A 13,774-nucleotide genomic window follows, 5' to 3' on the forward strand; every position below is an offset into this window, starting at 1 on the left:
ATATATATATATATATATATATATATATATATATATATATATACTCAACAAAAATATAAACGCAACACTTTTGGTTTTGCTCCCATTTTGTATGAGATGAACTCAAAGATCTAAAACTTTTTCCACATACACAATATCACCATTTCCGTCAAATATTGTTCACAAACCAGTCTAAATCTGTGATAGTGAGCACTTCTCCTTTGCTGAGATAATCCATCCCACCTCACAGGTGTGCCATACCAAGATGCTGATTAGACACCATGATTAGTGCACAGGTGTGCCTTGGACTGCCCACAATAAAAGGCCACTCTGAAAGGTGCGGTTTTGTTTTATTGGGGGGGGATACCAGTCAGTATCTGGTGTGACCACCATTTGCCTCATGCAGTGCAACACATCTCCTTCGCATCATCCGTGAAGAGAACACCTCTCCAACATGCCAAACGCCAGCGAATGTGAGCATTTGCCCACTCAAGTCGGTTACGATGACAAACTGGAGTCAGGTCGAGACCCCGATGAGGACGACGAGCATGCAATTGAGCTTCCCTGAGATGGTTTCTGACAGTTTGTGCAGAAATTCTTTGGTTATGCAAACCGATTGTTTCAGCAGCTGTCAGAGTGGCTGGTCTCAGACGATCTTGGAGGTGAACATGCTGGATGTGGAGGTCCTGGGCTGGTGTGGTTACACGTGGTCTGCGGTTGTGAGGCTGGTTGGATGTACTGCCAAATTCTCTGAAACGACTTGGAGACGGCTTATGGTAGAGACATGAACATTCAATACACGAGCAACAGCTCTGGTTGACATTCCTGCTGTCAGCATGCCAACTGCACGCTCCCTCAAATCTTGCGACATCTGTGGCATTGTGCTGTGTGATAAAACTGCACCTTTCAGAGTGGCCTTTTATTGTGGGCAGTCTAAGGCACACCTGTGCACTAATCATGGTGTGTAATCAGCATCTTGATATGGCACACCTGTGAGGTGGGATGGATTATCTCAGCAAAGGAGAAGTGCTCACTATTACAGATTTAGACTGGTTTGTGAACAATATTTGAGAGAAATGGTGATATTGTGTATGTGGAAAAAGATTTAGAGCTTTGAGTTCATCTCATACAAAATGGGAGCAAAACCAAAAGTGTTGCATTTATATTTTTGTGTGTGTATATATATATATATATAGGGGGGTGTAAGGCTGCGGTGGGTATATTAATTTTTTTTGGGGGGGGGGTGTCCTGACTAAATGGGTGCAGCCAAGAAAATTTTGTTGTCTGCATATTAAATAAGAATTGTTACATTGATCATCCTCAACACAAAGAGAACAAATCATAAGACTTAAGGAAAAAAAACAAAACACCACAATGGTTTGTGCATCAGTGGTGAGGTGGAGATGGTCACAAATTTTAAGTTCCTGGAGGTGCACATCACTGAGGACCTGCGCTGCATCATCAAGAAATCCCAGCAGAGATGTTTCTGCCTGAGGACGCTGAGACACAACAGGCTTCCCCACAGACTGCTGATCAGCTTCTACTGTTGCATGTTGTACTGAGTGGAGCTCCAGCTGCACTGCTGCAGACAAAAAGAGCTTGCAGCTGAGAGGACTCCCAGCTCTCTCATCCTTAAAGTGAGCTCCAGCCACTCGAGCAGTCTCCTCAGACTACACACGTCCTACAGGATCCCTCACACTGTGGAAATCCCCTCTTCACCCTCATGTAGACTGAGAACTCACAGCACATAAACAGGCTGCAAAACAGCCTTTTCCCCAGAGTGGTCCACAGCCTGCAGAAATAACAGCGCCAGCACCCAGTGCAATGAAGGACTGTATGTTTAGAGTATTTAATATATGTGCTCCTGCGTGTGGGTGAGATGTGCTTGGGCCGCGTGGGTCTGCACATACATATTTTACATTTATTTTAATTATCTTATGTAATAGCAAAGTGGCCTTTGTGTACATCTGCGCGTGTGTGTGTGTCACTTCAATAACGGACAAACTGGGGAGAGCTGACATTTGCGTTTGGTATACTTATGTATTTTTGGTCAAGGATGAACACTGCGAAAACATATTTTTTGGAGAAATTAGGGATATAAGTTTACAAGAGTGAACAATGGACATTGATGTCACCATTAATCAGTACCTTTAAGCAGACAAGCTCTGAACAAAACAAATATCTCAACATTGCTAGTTGTAAAACACATGACAACTAAATGTACCAAATAATAAATACAATTATTCACAAAACTTTCTCATTTTAATTTCCTGCACTTTCAGTTAAAATCATTATAAAAACTTTACATAATTTATTACCACCCTTGAAAAATGTCAGCTACCTGTTAGAAATGTTTTGTTTGTCAAGAACCTACTAATTCTTAACATCATCATAAGTACAGGTAACACAACAAGCAGAATAATTCAAGACAAAACAACTTAGGGTGATGTTAGTTCTTTATTATGATAAAGACAGACAGTTATGACTACAGAAAGCTAAATGCTTGTTACATGTACAGGATGAAATCAATGGGAATTTTTTATTTTTTTAATGGCACCAATTATGTTCCTAGATTACAAACATGCAACATTATTGCATTTTCTACAATTACCAAATGATAGTTTGGATGCAATCAAATGCAGATGACGTATAAACAATATAATACATATGACGTTTAGATTTAAATTTGTTACAGCAACAATATGTTGGAGACTGTGGGAAAGCTGCTGCCCCCTGGTGGAACGGAATGAAACGACAACCCTATCTTCCCCAGTCATGTCACACTAAGATTTCTTGTACTCGATTCTCTCCACCTTGACGTCGTCACCGATTAACTGATAAACATATGTCACCACTGTAGAAGCCTGGATGTCCATTAATACAAAAGAGGGGATGATGTTGCTGTAAATAATAAAAAAAGGTTTTAAATCCTTTTAATGCACTAATACAGTAGCATGCAAAAGTTTAGGAATCCTCTAGCTTTTACACATTTTAAATTTATCTGTGTACACTAGGCGGTTTTCAAAAGCTGACTGCATGTCCTGGTGACAGTCTGCTGTCCGCGGCACTGACAGCAGACTCTCACCGGGACATACTCGGTGCACTCACTGCGCTCCGCAACACCTGACTACCGAGATAAACTACTTCTACACCTCCATGATCATGAAGATTGAGGTTAAGTGATAATCCTAACATATGCACACTTACAAATGCAAGTTAATCATTATGTTCACTCTTATTTTTGGTATTTTTTTAAATATATATACAGAAATGTTTATTTTCCTCACCCCAAATACCCCAACCCATCTGACTAAATCTTAGCAGTTTCCCCAAATCCAGGGGGAAACTGCAGGCCTCCTACATCTGTGCCTGCAATTAACATTGAGAAAATCAATTTTGACATTTGTGAATCCATTCAGAATCGTCCGATGTCTGCATCATGATGCGACTAAGAATTTATTTTTCCCCCCACCCCTTTTGCTAATGTGGTTCTTTTATACAGTAGACTGAAAATCTTATAATTAGTGTAACAGCATGTTAACTCATTCATATTCATGAGACAGGTAAGCACTCTAGTGTGTTGTGTCTATGTTCAGCTTTGTCATAAGCACACAAGTGCAAGCAAGCACACGAGCACAGGCTTTGTAAGGGAGAGGTAAGATCTGGTTACTGGTTTAGGTGCAACTTGAAATATCAACACTAGATGGTGTTGAAACCAACATCATGCTGCTTTAAATGAATATGCAAGCTTTTTATTATTCTTTTGTGAATCCATTTTTTTTGTAGCTTTAAGAGTTCATTTAAGTTATACACAAACTCTATCCTGGAGAGGAAATATGTATTTGTTTAAATAAAACTAAACTATTCTGTATGAACACAAATGCAGAAGAGAGCCTGAAGTGTAAATGAGTTTAGTGTTAAATAAACATTAAAAAGTCTTTGTAAATGGCTCTTACCTGTCCAGTGCACTGTAGGCTCCAGTGGCTGAACCTGGGTTGATGTAGAACTTGTTCTCATTCTCAAACGCCTCGAACTTGTGTGTGTGCCCAGAGATGAGGATGTCGACATCCAGCTGTCGCTGCAGCAGCGCCAGGCTGGCCACATCGCCCCAGGGAATCACCTGGTGGCCGTGAATGAGGCCGATCTTAAACTGGCCCACTGTCACCACCTTCTGCTCCGGGTAGTTCAAGTTCTGAAGGAAGACAAGGAGAATCAGTTGGGTCATTCAAGGCTTCACAGTTGTACTGAGGAGTGCAGAATTTTTTGGTTTTTAACAGGATCCAAATAATACAGTTTAATTTTGGGGGAATTTTAAATAAGGCGGGTAAATTAGGAAATATAATAAAATATCATTATTTTTCTTGGCAAAAGCATTCAGTGCATATGGTTAATTCAAGGAGTACCTGATGATAATTTGTTTTGGTTTTTTTTTTTTACAATTTCTATGATTAATGGTGCAATTTGGCAATTTTATTTATTTATTTAAAAGAAAACACACTTTTCACACCCACTGGTGGGTTGAGAGGTTCAGAGGATAAAAAAGCATATTCAGACATTTATTACAAAATTACAAAGAGTGAAAGGAAAACAGAAATAAAACCAAATTTAAATTAAAATGTGCTCATCTTGTTGGTTCTCACACTGATTTTCAATCATCTGCTACAGAAACCAGTATTGTGCACTCCTCACTGTTAAATGCGTGTGAGGAGGTGCAGATTGTCTGGCCTGATTGGAGAAAAAAAAAAAAAAAAAACTCATCTCATTCTTCATGCATAATTCAAAATAACTTGCTAAAAATTGCAAAGTAGATTAGCAAAACCCATTTCTCTGAAAATGTCTTGATTATAATTTCATTATACTGCAATCAGTCTCAGACGCTGCCAAGAAATCAATTTTCTTTCCTCCTTGGAATTAAATGCTGGTCATAAAATGTATGGCCTACTGCTCTCCTTTGAGTTTGGAACCCATGTTTGGAAAAATTTGTACACTTAAACCCTGCTCGACTTGATTCCTACAGACATGATACACATGCTTCCAGACTGAACCGTGTGATGTAAAAACAGATAAAGTCTACAGTTTTGTGCTGGTAATTCACGATATGACATGGTGCTTAGACTTTTTTTTTTTAAACATCAAAGTATTTTTTAAGGAAGCGATGCACCACATTTATATGACATTAAGAAATCAGTCTTGTAACAACAAGGTTCCAGATTTTCTTCCTGCCTGGCCCTTTCTGTGTGGAGTTTGCATGTTCTCCCCTTGTTTGTGTGGGTTCCCTCCGGGTTGCTCCGGCTTCCTCTCACTTCCAAAGACATGCAGGTTAGGTGAACTGTAAACTGTAAACTGACCATAGGTGTGAATGTGTTCGTCTGTCTATATGTGGCACTGCCAGACTGGCGGCCTTTCCAGGGAGTATCTTAGCTCTTCCCCACTGACCACTGAGATAGTCACCAACCACCCATGACCCTTAATTGGAGTAAGTGGGTTCAAAAAATGAATGAGGGTTAAAGTATGAACTGTACTGTATTCTTGTTTGTCTAACACATTTGTAATTTTGAAAATTGTATGTCACTGTCAAAGGGTCCAAGCTGAAATATACATTCTTCTAAATCTCATCTATAAACACAAACCTCATCAAAGTCTCCTCGAACTATGTGGACATCTCCAGCAAGTGTTTTTAGGTAGTCATAACTCTCCTTGGTGCAGAGGTTGCCTGTGCAGAGAATGTGCTGGATCTTCCCTGGAACCAACAGCTTCTTGAACTTGGCTGGGAGAGTGTTACACCGATGTGGGATGTGCAGGTCACCTAACACCAGGACCAACTGATGGTTTTGCACAGACACACAAACAGTTAACTCACCCGTCAGCCCCAAGGAAGATATGTGCTGTAATAACTAAACGTTGAAAAACAAAGTGGGCTAAGGACACAACCTTGTGGGATGCCACAAGTAATTCCTGCAGCACAGGACAATGCTCAATGATTAGTTTTCATGAAAATGTATCCAGTTTGCATCAAGCCAAATACTGCTGAGCTTAACGTTACTGCACACAAACAGCAGCAATTCAGTTGTGGGAGGGGGGTTGGACAGGCCAAATTCATCAATTTCAAACCGACCGTGCATCCGGAAAGTATTCACAGTGCTTCAATTTTTCCACACTTTATGTTACAGCCTTATTCCAAAATGGATTAAATCCCCCCTCCCCACCCCCCCAAAAAAACTCTACTCACAACACGCAATACCGACATGAAAGGTTTCTTTCAGATTTATTATAGAAATAAGAAACTAAGAAATCACGTGTATATAAGTATTCACACCCTTTGTCCAATACTTTGTTGATGCACCTTTGGCAGAAAATACAACCTCAAGTCTTCTTCAATATGATGCCACAAGCTTGGTGCACCTATCTTTGGGCATTTTTGTCCATTTCTCTTTGCAGCACCTCTCAAGCTCCATCAGGTTAGATGGGGAGCATCGGTGCACAGCCATTTTTAGATCTCTCCAGAGATGTTCAATCAGATTCAGGTCTGGGCTCTGGCTGGGCCACTCAAGGACATTCACAGAGTTTCCCTGAAGACACTCCTTCGATATCTTGGCTGTGTGCTTAAGGCCATTGTCCTGCTGAAGTCAAGAGCGCTCTGGAGCAGGTTTTCATCCAGGATATCGCTGTACATTGCTGCATTCATCTTTCCCTCAATCCTGACTAGTCTCCCAGTTCCTGCTGCTGATAAACATCCCCACAGCATGATGCTGCCACCACCATGCTTCACTATAGGGATGGTGCCTGGTTTCCTCCAAACATGACACCTGGCTTTCACACCAAATAGTTCAATCTTTGTCTCCTCAGACCAGAGAATTTTGTTTCTCATGGTCTGAGAGTCCTTCATGTGCCTTTTGGCAAACTCCAGGTGGGCTGCCATGTGCCTTTAACTAAGGAGTGGCTTCCGTCTGGCCACTCTACCATACAGGCCTAATTGGTGGATTGCTGCAAAGATGGTTGTCCCTCTCCACAGAGGAATGCTGGAGCCCTGACAGAGTGACCATCAGGTTCTTGGTCACCTGCCTGACTAAGGCCCTTCTACCCCGATCGCTCAGTTTAGACGGGCGGCCAGCTCTAGGAAGAGTCCTGGTGGATCCAAACTTCTTCTATTTATGGATGATGGAGGTCAGTGTGCTCATTGGAACCTTCAAAGCAGCAGAAATGTTTCTGTACTCTTCCCCAGATTTGTGTCTCAAGACAATCCTGTCTCAGAGGTCTACAGACAATTCCTTTGACTTCATACTTGATTTGTACTCTGACATGCACTGTCAACTGTGGGACCTTATATATAGACAGGTGTGTGTCTTTCCAAATCATGTCCAAACAACTGAATTTACCCCAGGTGGACTCCGATTAAACTGTACAAACATCTCAAGGATGATCAGTAGAAACAGGATGCACCTGAGCTCAATTTTGAGCTTCTTGACAAAGACTGTGAATACTACATGTGATTTCTTAGTTTTTTGTTTGTTTATAAATTTGCAAAAATCTCTAAAACAAACAAACTTTTTCACAGTCATTATGGTGTATTGTGTGTAGAATTTTTAGAGGAAAAAACATCCATTTTGGAATAAGGCTGTAATATAACAAAATGTGGAAATACCGAAGTGCTGTGAATACTTTCCTGATGCACTGAATAAGCAAGGCATATGAGTAAAAAGCTTCAAACTTTAAATATTTTAAGTGTCTAAACTGAAGCTAGCTTGTGAATATAATTTCAAAAACATGACAAGTTTGTTGTGTCAAGAGTATGACAAAGCCAATGGGACCAAAGCCTATTTTCAGATATTCAAATTTCAAATATAGGACATAAGAGAACACAGTAAATTTTGTTGTGTTAAATTAACAGAAACCATTCAGAACTGTGTTAAACCATCTTCAACATAGTGTCATATTAAAGTTTATCAACAATAATGGCATTCATTCACACTATGCACACTAGTAGATTTAACTATTTTGAATTGGACTGCAGTGTTAATTTAACACAGTGAAACAATCATGTTTTCACACACCATAAGGAGTCAGTAGGAAAGATAACAAATCATAAATGTCATACTTCAAATAAAGTCTATAAATATCTAGAATCACAACTACCAAGGTCTAATATTAGACTGCCAGCACAGTGATTATGTAAAACTAAACAACAGTAATATATAATTAGTATGGCAGTTTGGTTGGTCAGAAACAATCAATGTGTTCAACATTTTACTTGAATTACTAGTTTTTGTTTCACTTTTTTCACCTCTGTAATTAAACTTTTTTTTTTTTTTTTTTTTTTTGCCCAATCAACCCATTTTTTGTACATGGAGTGGGAAACCAACAAATTGTCCGTGTTTAAAATAGAGGGTCTAATATGAATTTTCTGAACATCCTCAACATTACATCAATCACAGTTCTCAAGACTTTCATCAACAAATATGAAATTTCTACTCTGAATTATTCTTTGGTTAATCTCAGCAAACAGGTAGCAAGTTGTTATTGAGCAGAATGGCTGAGAGCAGGTGCTGTTAAAGCGTTAAGCGTCAGTATTGCTTCCCACAGTTTTGCAATCCCAATCCCCTGTTAGTATGCCAGGACAGGGACAAAAAAAAAAAGACATCCACCACAGAGAGAAGACACTTACCCGGTGACCAGCCTGGTTCATTGCAGACAGGTAAGGACAGTGCAGGGGAGGGAAGTGGGTGAGGCAGGGTGTATGACAGTGTGGATGGAGAAAATGACACAAAGGCATGATCAAGGATTGAAGAAAAAAATAAGAAAAATAAAAAAAATGTTGAGATGAGGGAGGAAACTAAAATTAAAAATTTAAAAGTGCATGGATTATTTAGATAAGACATTAATCATTCCAAATCAAATTAAATCAGATTAAAGTTAAACAATGTGGTTAGTTAGTGAGCGTGATCAAGAAAATGAAAGGTCATCTAAAGAGTGAGAATATGTAAAACTGTGGTAAGGAAAATCAAAACTAAAACAAGAGCACCACACTCCTGGACCACAAACCTCCACCAACACTAGTTTCTAATTCCACAAATTTTTACCTTGGAAAAACTGTTCAAGGTCAAAGTCCTGTTAGAAGCAGCTTCTCATAAGATAAATTAGATGTGATCAAATTTCTGGAATATGTATTTAGTTCATGCACTTGAATCAACGTTTTTTGCAGTGTTGCCAGATTTTTTTTCCTCCCAACAGAACATTGGTTATCTCTGCTATACACAATTTGTCCTTGTTTTTTGACACTTGGACTGATAACTGGAAAGTGGACAAACAGACATAAAATTGGAACATTCATCCAATTCTGCTGGTGTAGGTAAATCCACAACAGAAAAATGAGAGTGACTGAGGGGCTTTTGATTGAGATATAATGCAAAATGCACACCAAATGGGATTTTCAATATTAAATTCAAATGTCCACAAAATCCACAATTCGGCTCAGATCCAGATCAAATTTTGTCAGGCAATATTGAGTGCTTGTCTGCACCTCACTTCAAATATGATAGTGATTGGGACACGTTTGATAAGATATAATGTAAAAATATCCATTAAATGGGGTTTTCAATATTAAATTCAAATGTCCAAAAATCCACAATTCGGATCAGATCAGGATCAAATTTTGCCAGGCAATATTGAGTGCTCGTCTGCACCCCACTTTCAAATATGACAGTGACTGGGACACGTTTGATAAGATATAATGTAAAAATATCCATTAAATGGGGTTTTCAATGTTAAATTTAAATGGCCACAAAATCTGTAATGTGGATCAGATCCAGATCAAACTTTGTCAGTCGATAAAGGATACCATCCTACATTTGCAGCATGGTGGCTTAGCGGTTAACACTGTTGCATCACAGCAAGAAGGTCATGGGATGGATTCCCACCCATGGCCTTTCTGTGTGGAGTTTGCATGTTCTCCCCGTGTTTGCATGGGTTCTCGCTGGGTGCTTTGGTTTCTTCCCACATCTAAAGACATGCAGGTTATGGGAACTGGAAACTTCATAACTGTCCATGTGTCCCTTGTAAAAGAGATCTCAATCTCAATGGAACTAATCTGTTTTTTGTTTTTTTAAATGCTCTAAAATATGAATGAAATTTCATCTTTTTTTGACAGTTATGAATTTTTGAATATTCGTTCAATGTTAAAGGATAGGGTTTTTTCCAATTTTCCAAGATTTATTGTGACTTTGACCTTGAAAGTTGAATCAGTTCTTGCCTATCAGGATATGAATTCTCTGTAAAAATTTAAATATATGAAAAATTGTGGGTTACAGGCTGTTCAGAAACGGACAAACGGGTGAAAACATAACCTCCGCCCAACTTCATAGACGGAGATACTAAACAGCCAAATACATACATCACTGTAGTACCATCACAAATATTTTGCTCTCAACTCACAATTTCATGAGGATTTATGTACATAAACAGGCTCACATTGTTTACAGTAACTTTGTAACCACATTATACAGTTGTATGCAAAAGTTTGGGCACTCCTGATAATTTTCAGGATTTTCCATTAGAAATCATTGGTTGCCTGCATCAGAAATTTCAGTTAAATAAATTATATAGCAGATGAACACACTGATATTTGAGAAGTGAAATGAAGTTTCTAGTATTTACAGAAAGTGTGCAATAATTACAACTGTAATTATGACTGGGGGTTTTGGTAAACATCATCAAAATCTATCCGGGAAGTAGGTTGAGTACAGGTGGTGGAAATAAACCGATGGTGAATTATGTGTTGTGTTCAACCTAAGAACAGTCGGAATCAACAGAGGAAAAAGGTTTACAGGTTCATCTGTCTTAATTCTGATGCAATGGAATTATTGTGGTATTACCACCAGCAAAAGGAATATGCAACAAGTTGACTTTGGTACCAATCTGCCAAACTGACAACTTGCAAATAATCCAGTGAGCCATGACAACTCTATTTTGAGAGGCACCGATTAGGTGAGTGAAAACAGCATGTATTTGCTGAGATGTTCTGGAAACAGGTTCTTCTGAGATCCTCTAGTGTTTTCAAAATAAAGGAGTTAAAAAAACCCTCACAGATAGGTCACCTATCTGTAACACGTGGGACAAACCATCTTCTGGCTCTGTTGCAGCTCATTTTGTGAGAGAAATCCTCATGGGCAATCTACTTGTAATGAGCAATGCCAAGGAGTGAACGCTAAGGTAAGCGGCTAACTGCCCAATCAGTCATCTTAAAAAGTTTGTTTAAATTTAGTGAGGTAAACTTGCCCGTGTTTACCTCTGTAGGGATCCTCTCCACGCGACCACACTTCTCATTACAATTTTTTCCTGTTCAGTGGCAACAATAAGCAGTATAATGAGTGTTTTTACTTTGCTCCATACAATAACATTTTGTAGTAGATTCGCCTGTGGCTGTGTTTGCATTCCAAATCAACATTCAATCGATGAAAGAAGGTTTTGCCTGAGTGAAAAGCTAAACCTGAGAACATCAAAAAAAATAGAGCCCAGGTTGAAAAATGTTGGTGTTCCCCTGGCTGCTTTTCTATCAGGTGGTACTGGCTCTCCTACTCAAGTCTATTAAAGCTTATTACCACATATTCCATGTTCCGTTGCAGAAATATAAACCCCTGCCTTCCCCCCAATGGCACGAAACTGCTAAGGCATCACCATTGACAGAAACAATGGAGGATACTGAAGGATTCTGTTCTTGATATGTGGCTTACATCAAATGTTATTTCAGGCAATATAGTACTCGTATATTAAGACAGGCCACAGTACAGTAAATTGAGTACCTTTATCGGTGCTATTAAAAAAAAATGGTTTGTTCAAAACACCCAGTCTTGCTCAATGAGGTAGTGATAGTGATGATTGTCTCTGACCAATCAGTAGTCTGCAGTGCTTTCATATATCCTGTTGATATTGGGGTTTGGGGGATGTAATTGGAAAATTATGTCAACAGTAAAAGATTGCGATTGCAGCACGGGATATTTGTCTGTAGTGTGTGCCTTCTTTCAGTACACAACCAACTGGTTATGGCTCCATGCCCGTCCTGGCATGCTAACACTTTTCTATGCACGCCTTGAAAATTGGATATTTTGTCACATGCCAACCAAAAGTAACTATCCCCTCCACAGGACATTCACTCAAAATGCATGTTAAACGCATTTCAGGTGTGTGTGTGTGTGTGTGTGTGTCTGATCACGATGGTGAACCCACAACTTGATGCTGGTCACCCATCATGAGGATCGATGGAATCATCTATCTGCCCAACCCTGGTTGGTCTCACCTCAGCTCACTTGGACCATCAACAAAAAGGATACCAACAAATAGTGCACTTTGCTGAGCCAAGACGGTACCAGATAGTGGAAAAGCAGCTTTAGAGAAGTTTGTTTTTGTTTTGTTTTTTGTTTTTTTAGGCTTTTGCTTGTCTTAAAATTTTAACACCCGTTTTGAAGATACCGAGACAGCTGCGTTTTACATATATAAGCTTGAAAATGTTTCAGTTGATGTCTTTAGTAAGTTGGTAACCAGGTAGCTATGAGTCAGTTAGCCGAGCTAGCTAATTGCTACTTGAAGGAATGACACCTCGTTAATAATGATTTAAAAACAAAAAGTCTGATGAACAAATATGCCAAACGGAAAGAGTGACGCATAAATAACAAAAAAAGTGAGTTATATTGGTATTTGTATTAAATTTTTGTAGAACTAAAGCACTCAGTTGTCATGTGATCACTGATTCGTCTGAGAATGAAGCTTGAGGGGCAAAAACAATTTTATCTGCTGACGCTGAAACATTACTGTCGGTGTTCTTCCATCTACAAATGGACTAACAACAATAAAAGCGTTACGACAGTTTATAAATACCAAAATTGCTCAATATTCGCCATTTCACACTCACCATTTTCTCTTCTGCTGTTTTTTTTTTTTGTTTTTTTTGCTGCTGGTGGAGTTGAGGAAGCGCCTACGCACGTACAGCGTCAGGACGTCAGCCAATCAGAAGACGTGATTTTTACAGGGCCTGTCAAAGTAAACACAATACTTCCTTCTGCTCTTTCAAAATAAAATGACAAAAAAAAAAACTGATCCCATAGACGCCCATATTCAAGGACCCCGGTTCACACTAGGTAACCGGACAATTCATAGATTAAAAAAAAGAGGATTCATAGACACAATGTGCAAAAGTCATAGACAAAAAGCACCTTTCACAGACATCAAAAAAAAAAATAAAATTAAAATTATTTACTGATCGAATGTGTCAAAGGAAGTGTGAAGATATCAGTTCAAATTTCTCAGGGATCACGCCTGTGTTATAGGAAGTGTCACATATGAAAAGAGATGCACCAGAGCTGGAGCTAATACCATTATCCCTGCATCATCTGCCATAAACCAGTCCACAGTCATCACCTGGCCATCACCTGTGACCAGTGGAATCATGTCAAGTGTGACACCAGTATTTCCAGATGTACATACCACAGAGCCAGTATGTATAATATGTACCTCCTCATCCACATCCTGCACCAAGAAGCCACTGATGTCACTTCACCTCTAGATTCTTACGAGAGGGACATCTCGACAAAGTGCAACACAAGGCCTACAGACTAGAGGTGGGTGATACCGGGAATTTTGGTATTGATCCGATACCAAGTAAATACAGGCCCAGTATCACTGATATCGATATCGATACTTTTTCATATTTAAGCTTCATAGATCCAAAGGATGCAAAAGACCTAGGATAGAATTTCGCCAAACATTGTACGTGACAACAAAATACTTTATTATCACAATCAACATT

At 39.2% G+C, this 13,774-nt stretch overlaps 1 protein-coding gene across 3 annotated transcripts; it reads right to left on the minus strand.

Moving 5' to 3' along the window:
- Window positions 1-2,422: 2,422 nt before the first annotated feature.
- Window positions 2,423-13,019, minus strand: vps29 (VPS29 retromer complex component). 3 transcript variants are annotated; one of them, XM_034194788.1, is made up of 5 exons: window positions 12,881-12,898; window positions 8,642-8,653; window positions 5,610-5,801; window positions 3,936-4,171; window positions 2,423-2,880 (listed from the first exon to the last, which is right to left on the minus strand). In XM_034194788.1, the coding sequence occupies exons 1-5, from the start codon at window positions 12,881-12,883 to the stop codon at window positions 2,763-2,765; spliced, it is 561 nt and encodes a 186-aa protein (XP_034050679.1). In that variant the 5' UTR covers window positions 12,884-12,898; the 3' UTR covers window positions 2,423-2,762. The 3 variants fall into 3 exon arrangements, with proteins under 3 accessions (XP_034050679.1, XP_034050680.1, XP_034050678.1); XM_034194789.1 differs by lacking the exon at window positions 8,642-8,653 and having other exon boundaries at window positions 12,881-13,019; XM_034194787.1 differs by lacking the exon at window positions 12,881-12,898 and having other exon boundaries at window positions 8,642-8,791.
- Between the last annotated feature and the right edge of the window lie 755 nt (window positions 13,020-13,774).

The sequence above is a fragment of the Thalassophryne amazonica genome, chromosome 19 (genome assembly GCF_902500255.1).
Source record: "Thalassophryne amazonica chromosome 19, fThaAma1.1, whole genome shotgun sequence".
NCBI classification, from domain to species: domain Eukaryota; kingdom Metazoa; phylum Chordata; class Actinopteri; order Batrachoidiformes; family Batrachoididae; genus Thalassophryne; species Thalassophryne amazonica.

What these genes read in the sequence shown, in the direction of transcription:
- vps29 (XM_034194787.1), bottom strand. Translation starts at nt 8,749, where the DNA reads ATGCCTTTGTGTCATTTTCTCCATCCACACTGTCATACACCCTGCCTC. An exon ending in TTCGAGGAGACTTTGATGAG is followed by an intron (nt 4,172 to 5,609) that starts GTTTGTGTTTAT and finishes GTCTTCCTTCAG; the next exon opens with AACTTGAACTACCCGGAGCA. An exon ending in GCCTACAGTGCACTGGACAG is followed by an intron (nt 2,881 to 3,935) that starts GTAAGAGCCATT and finishes TATTATTTACAG; the next exon opens with CAACATCATCCCCTCTTTTG.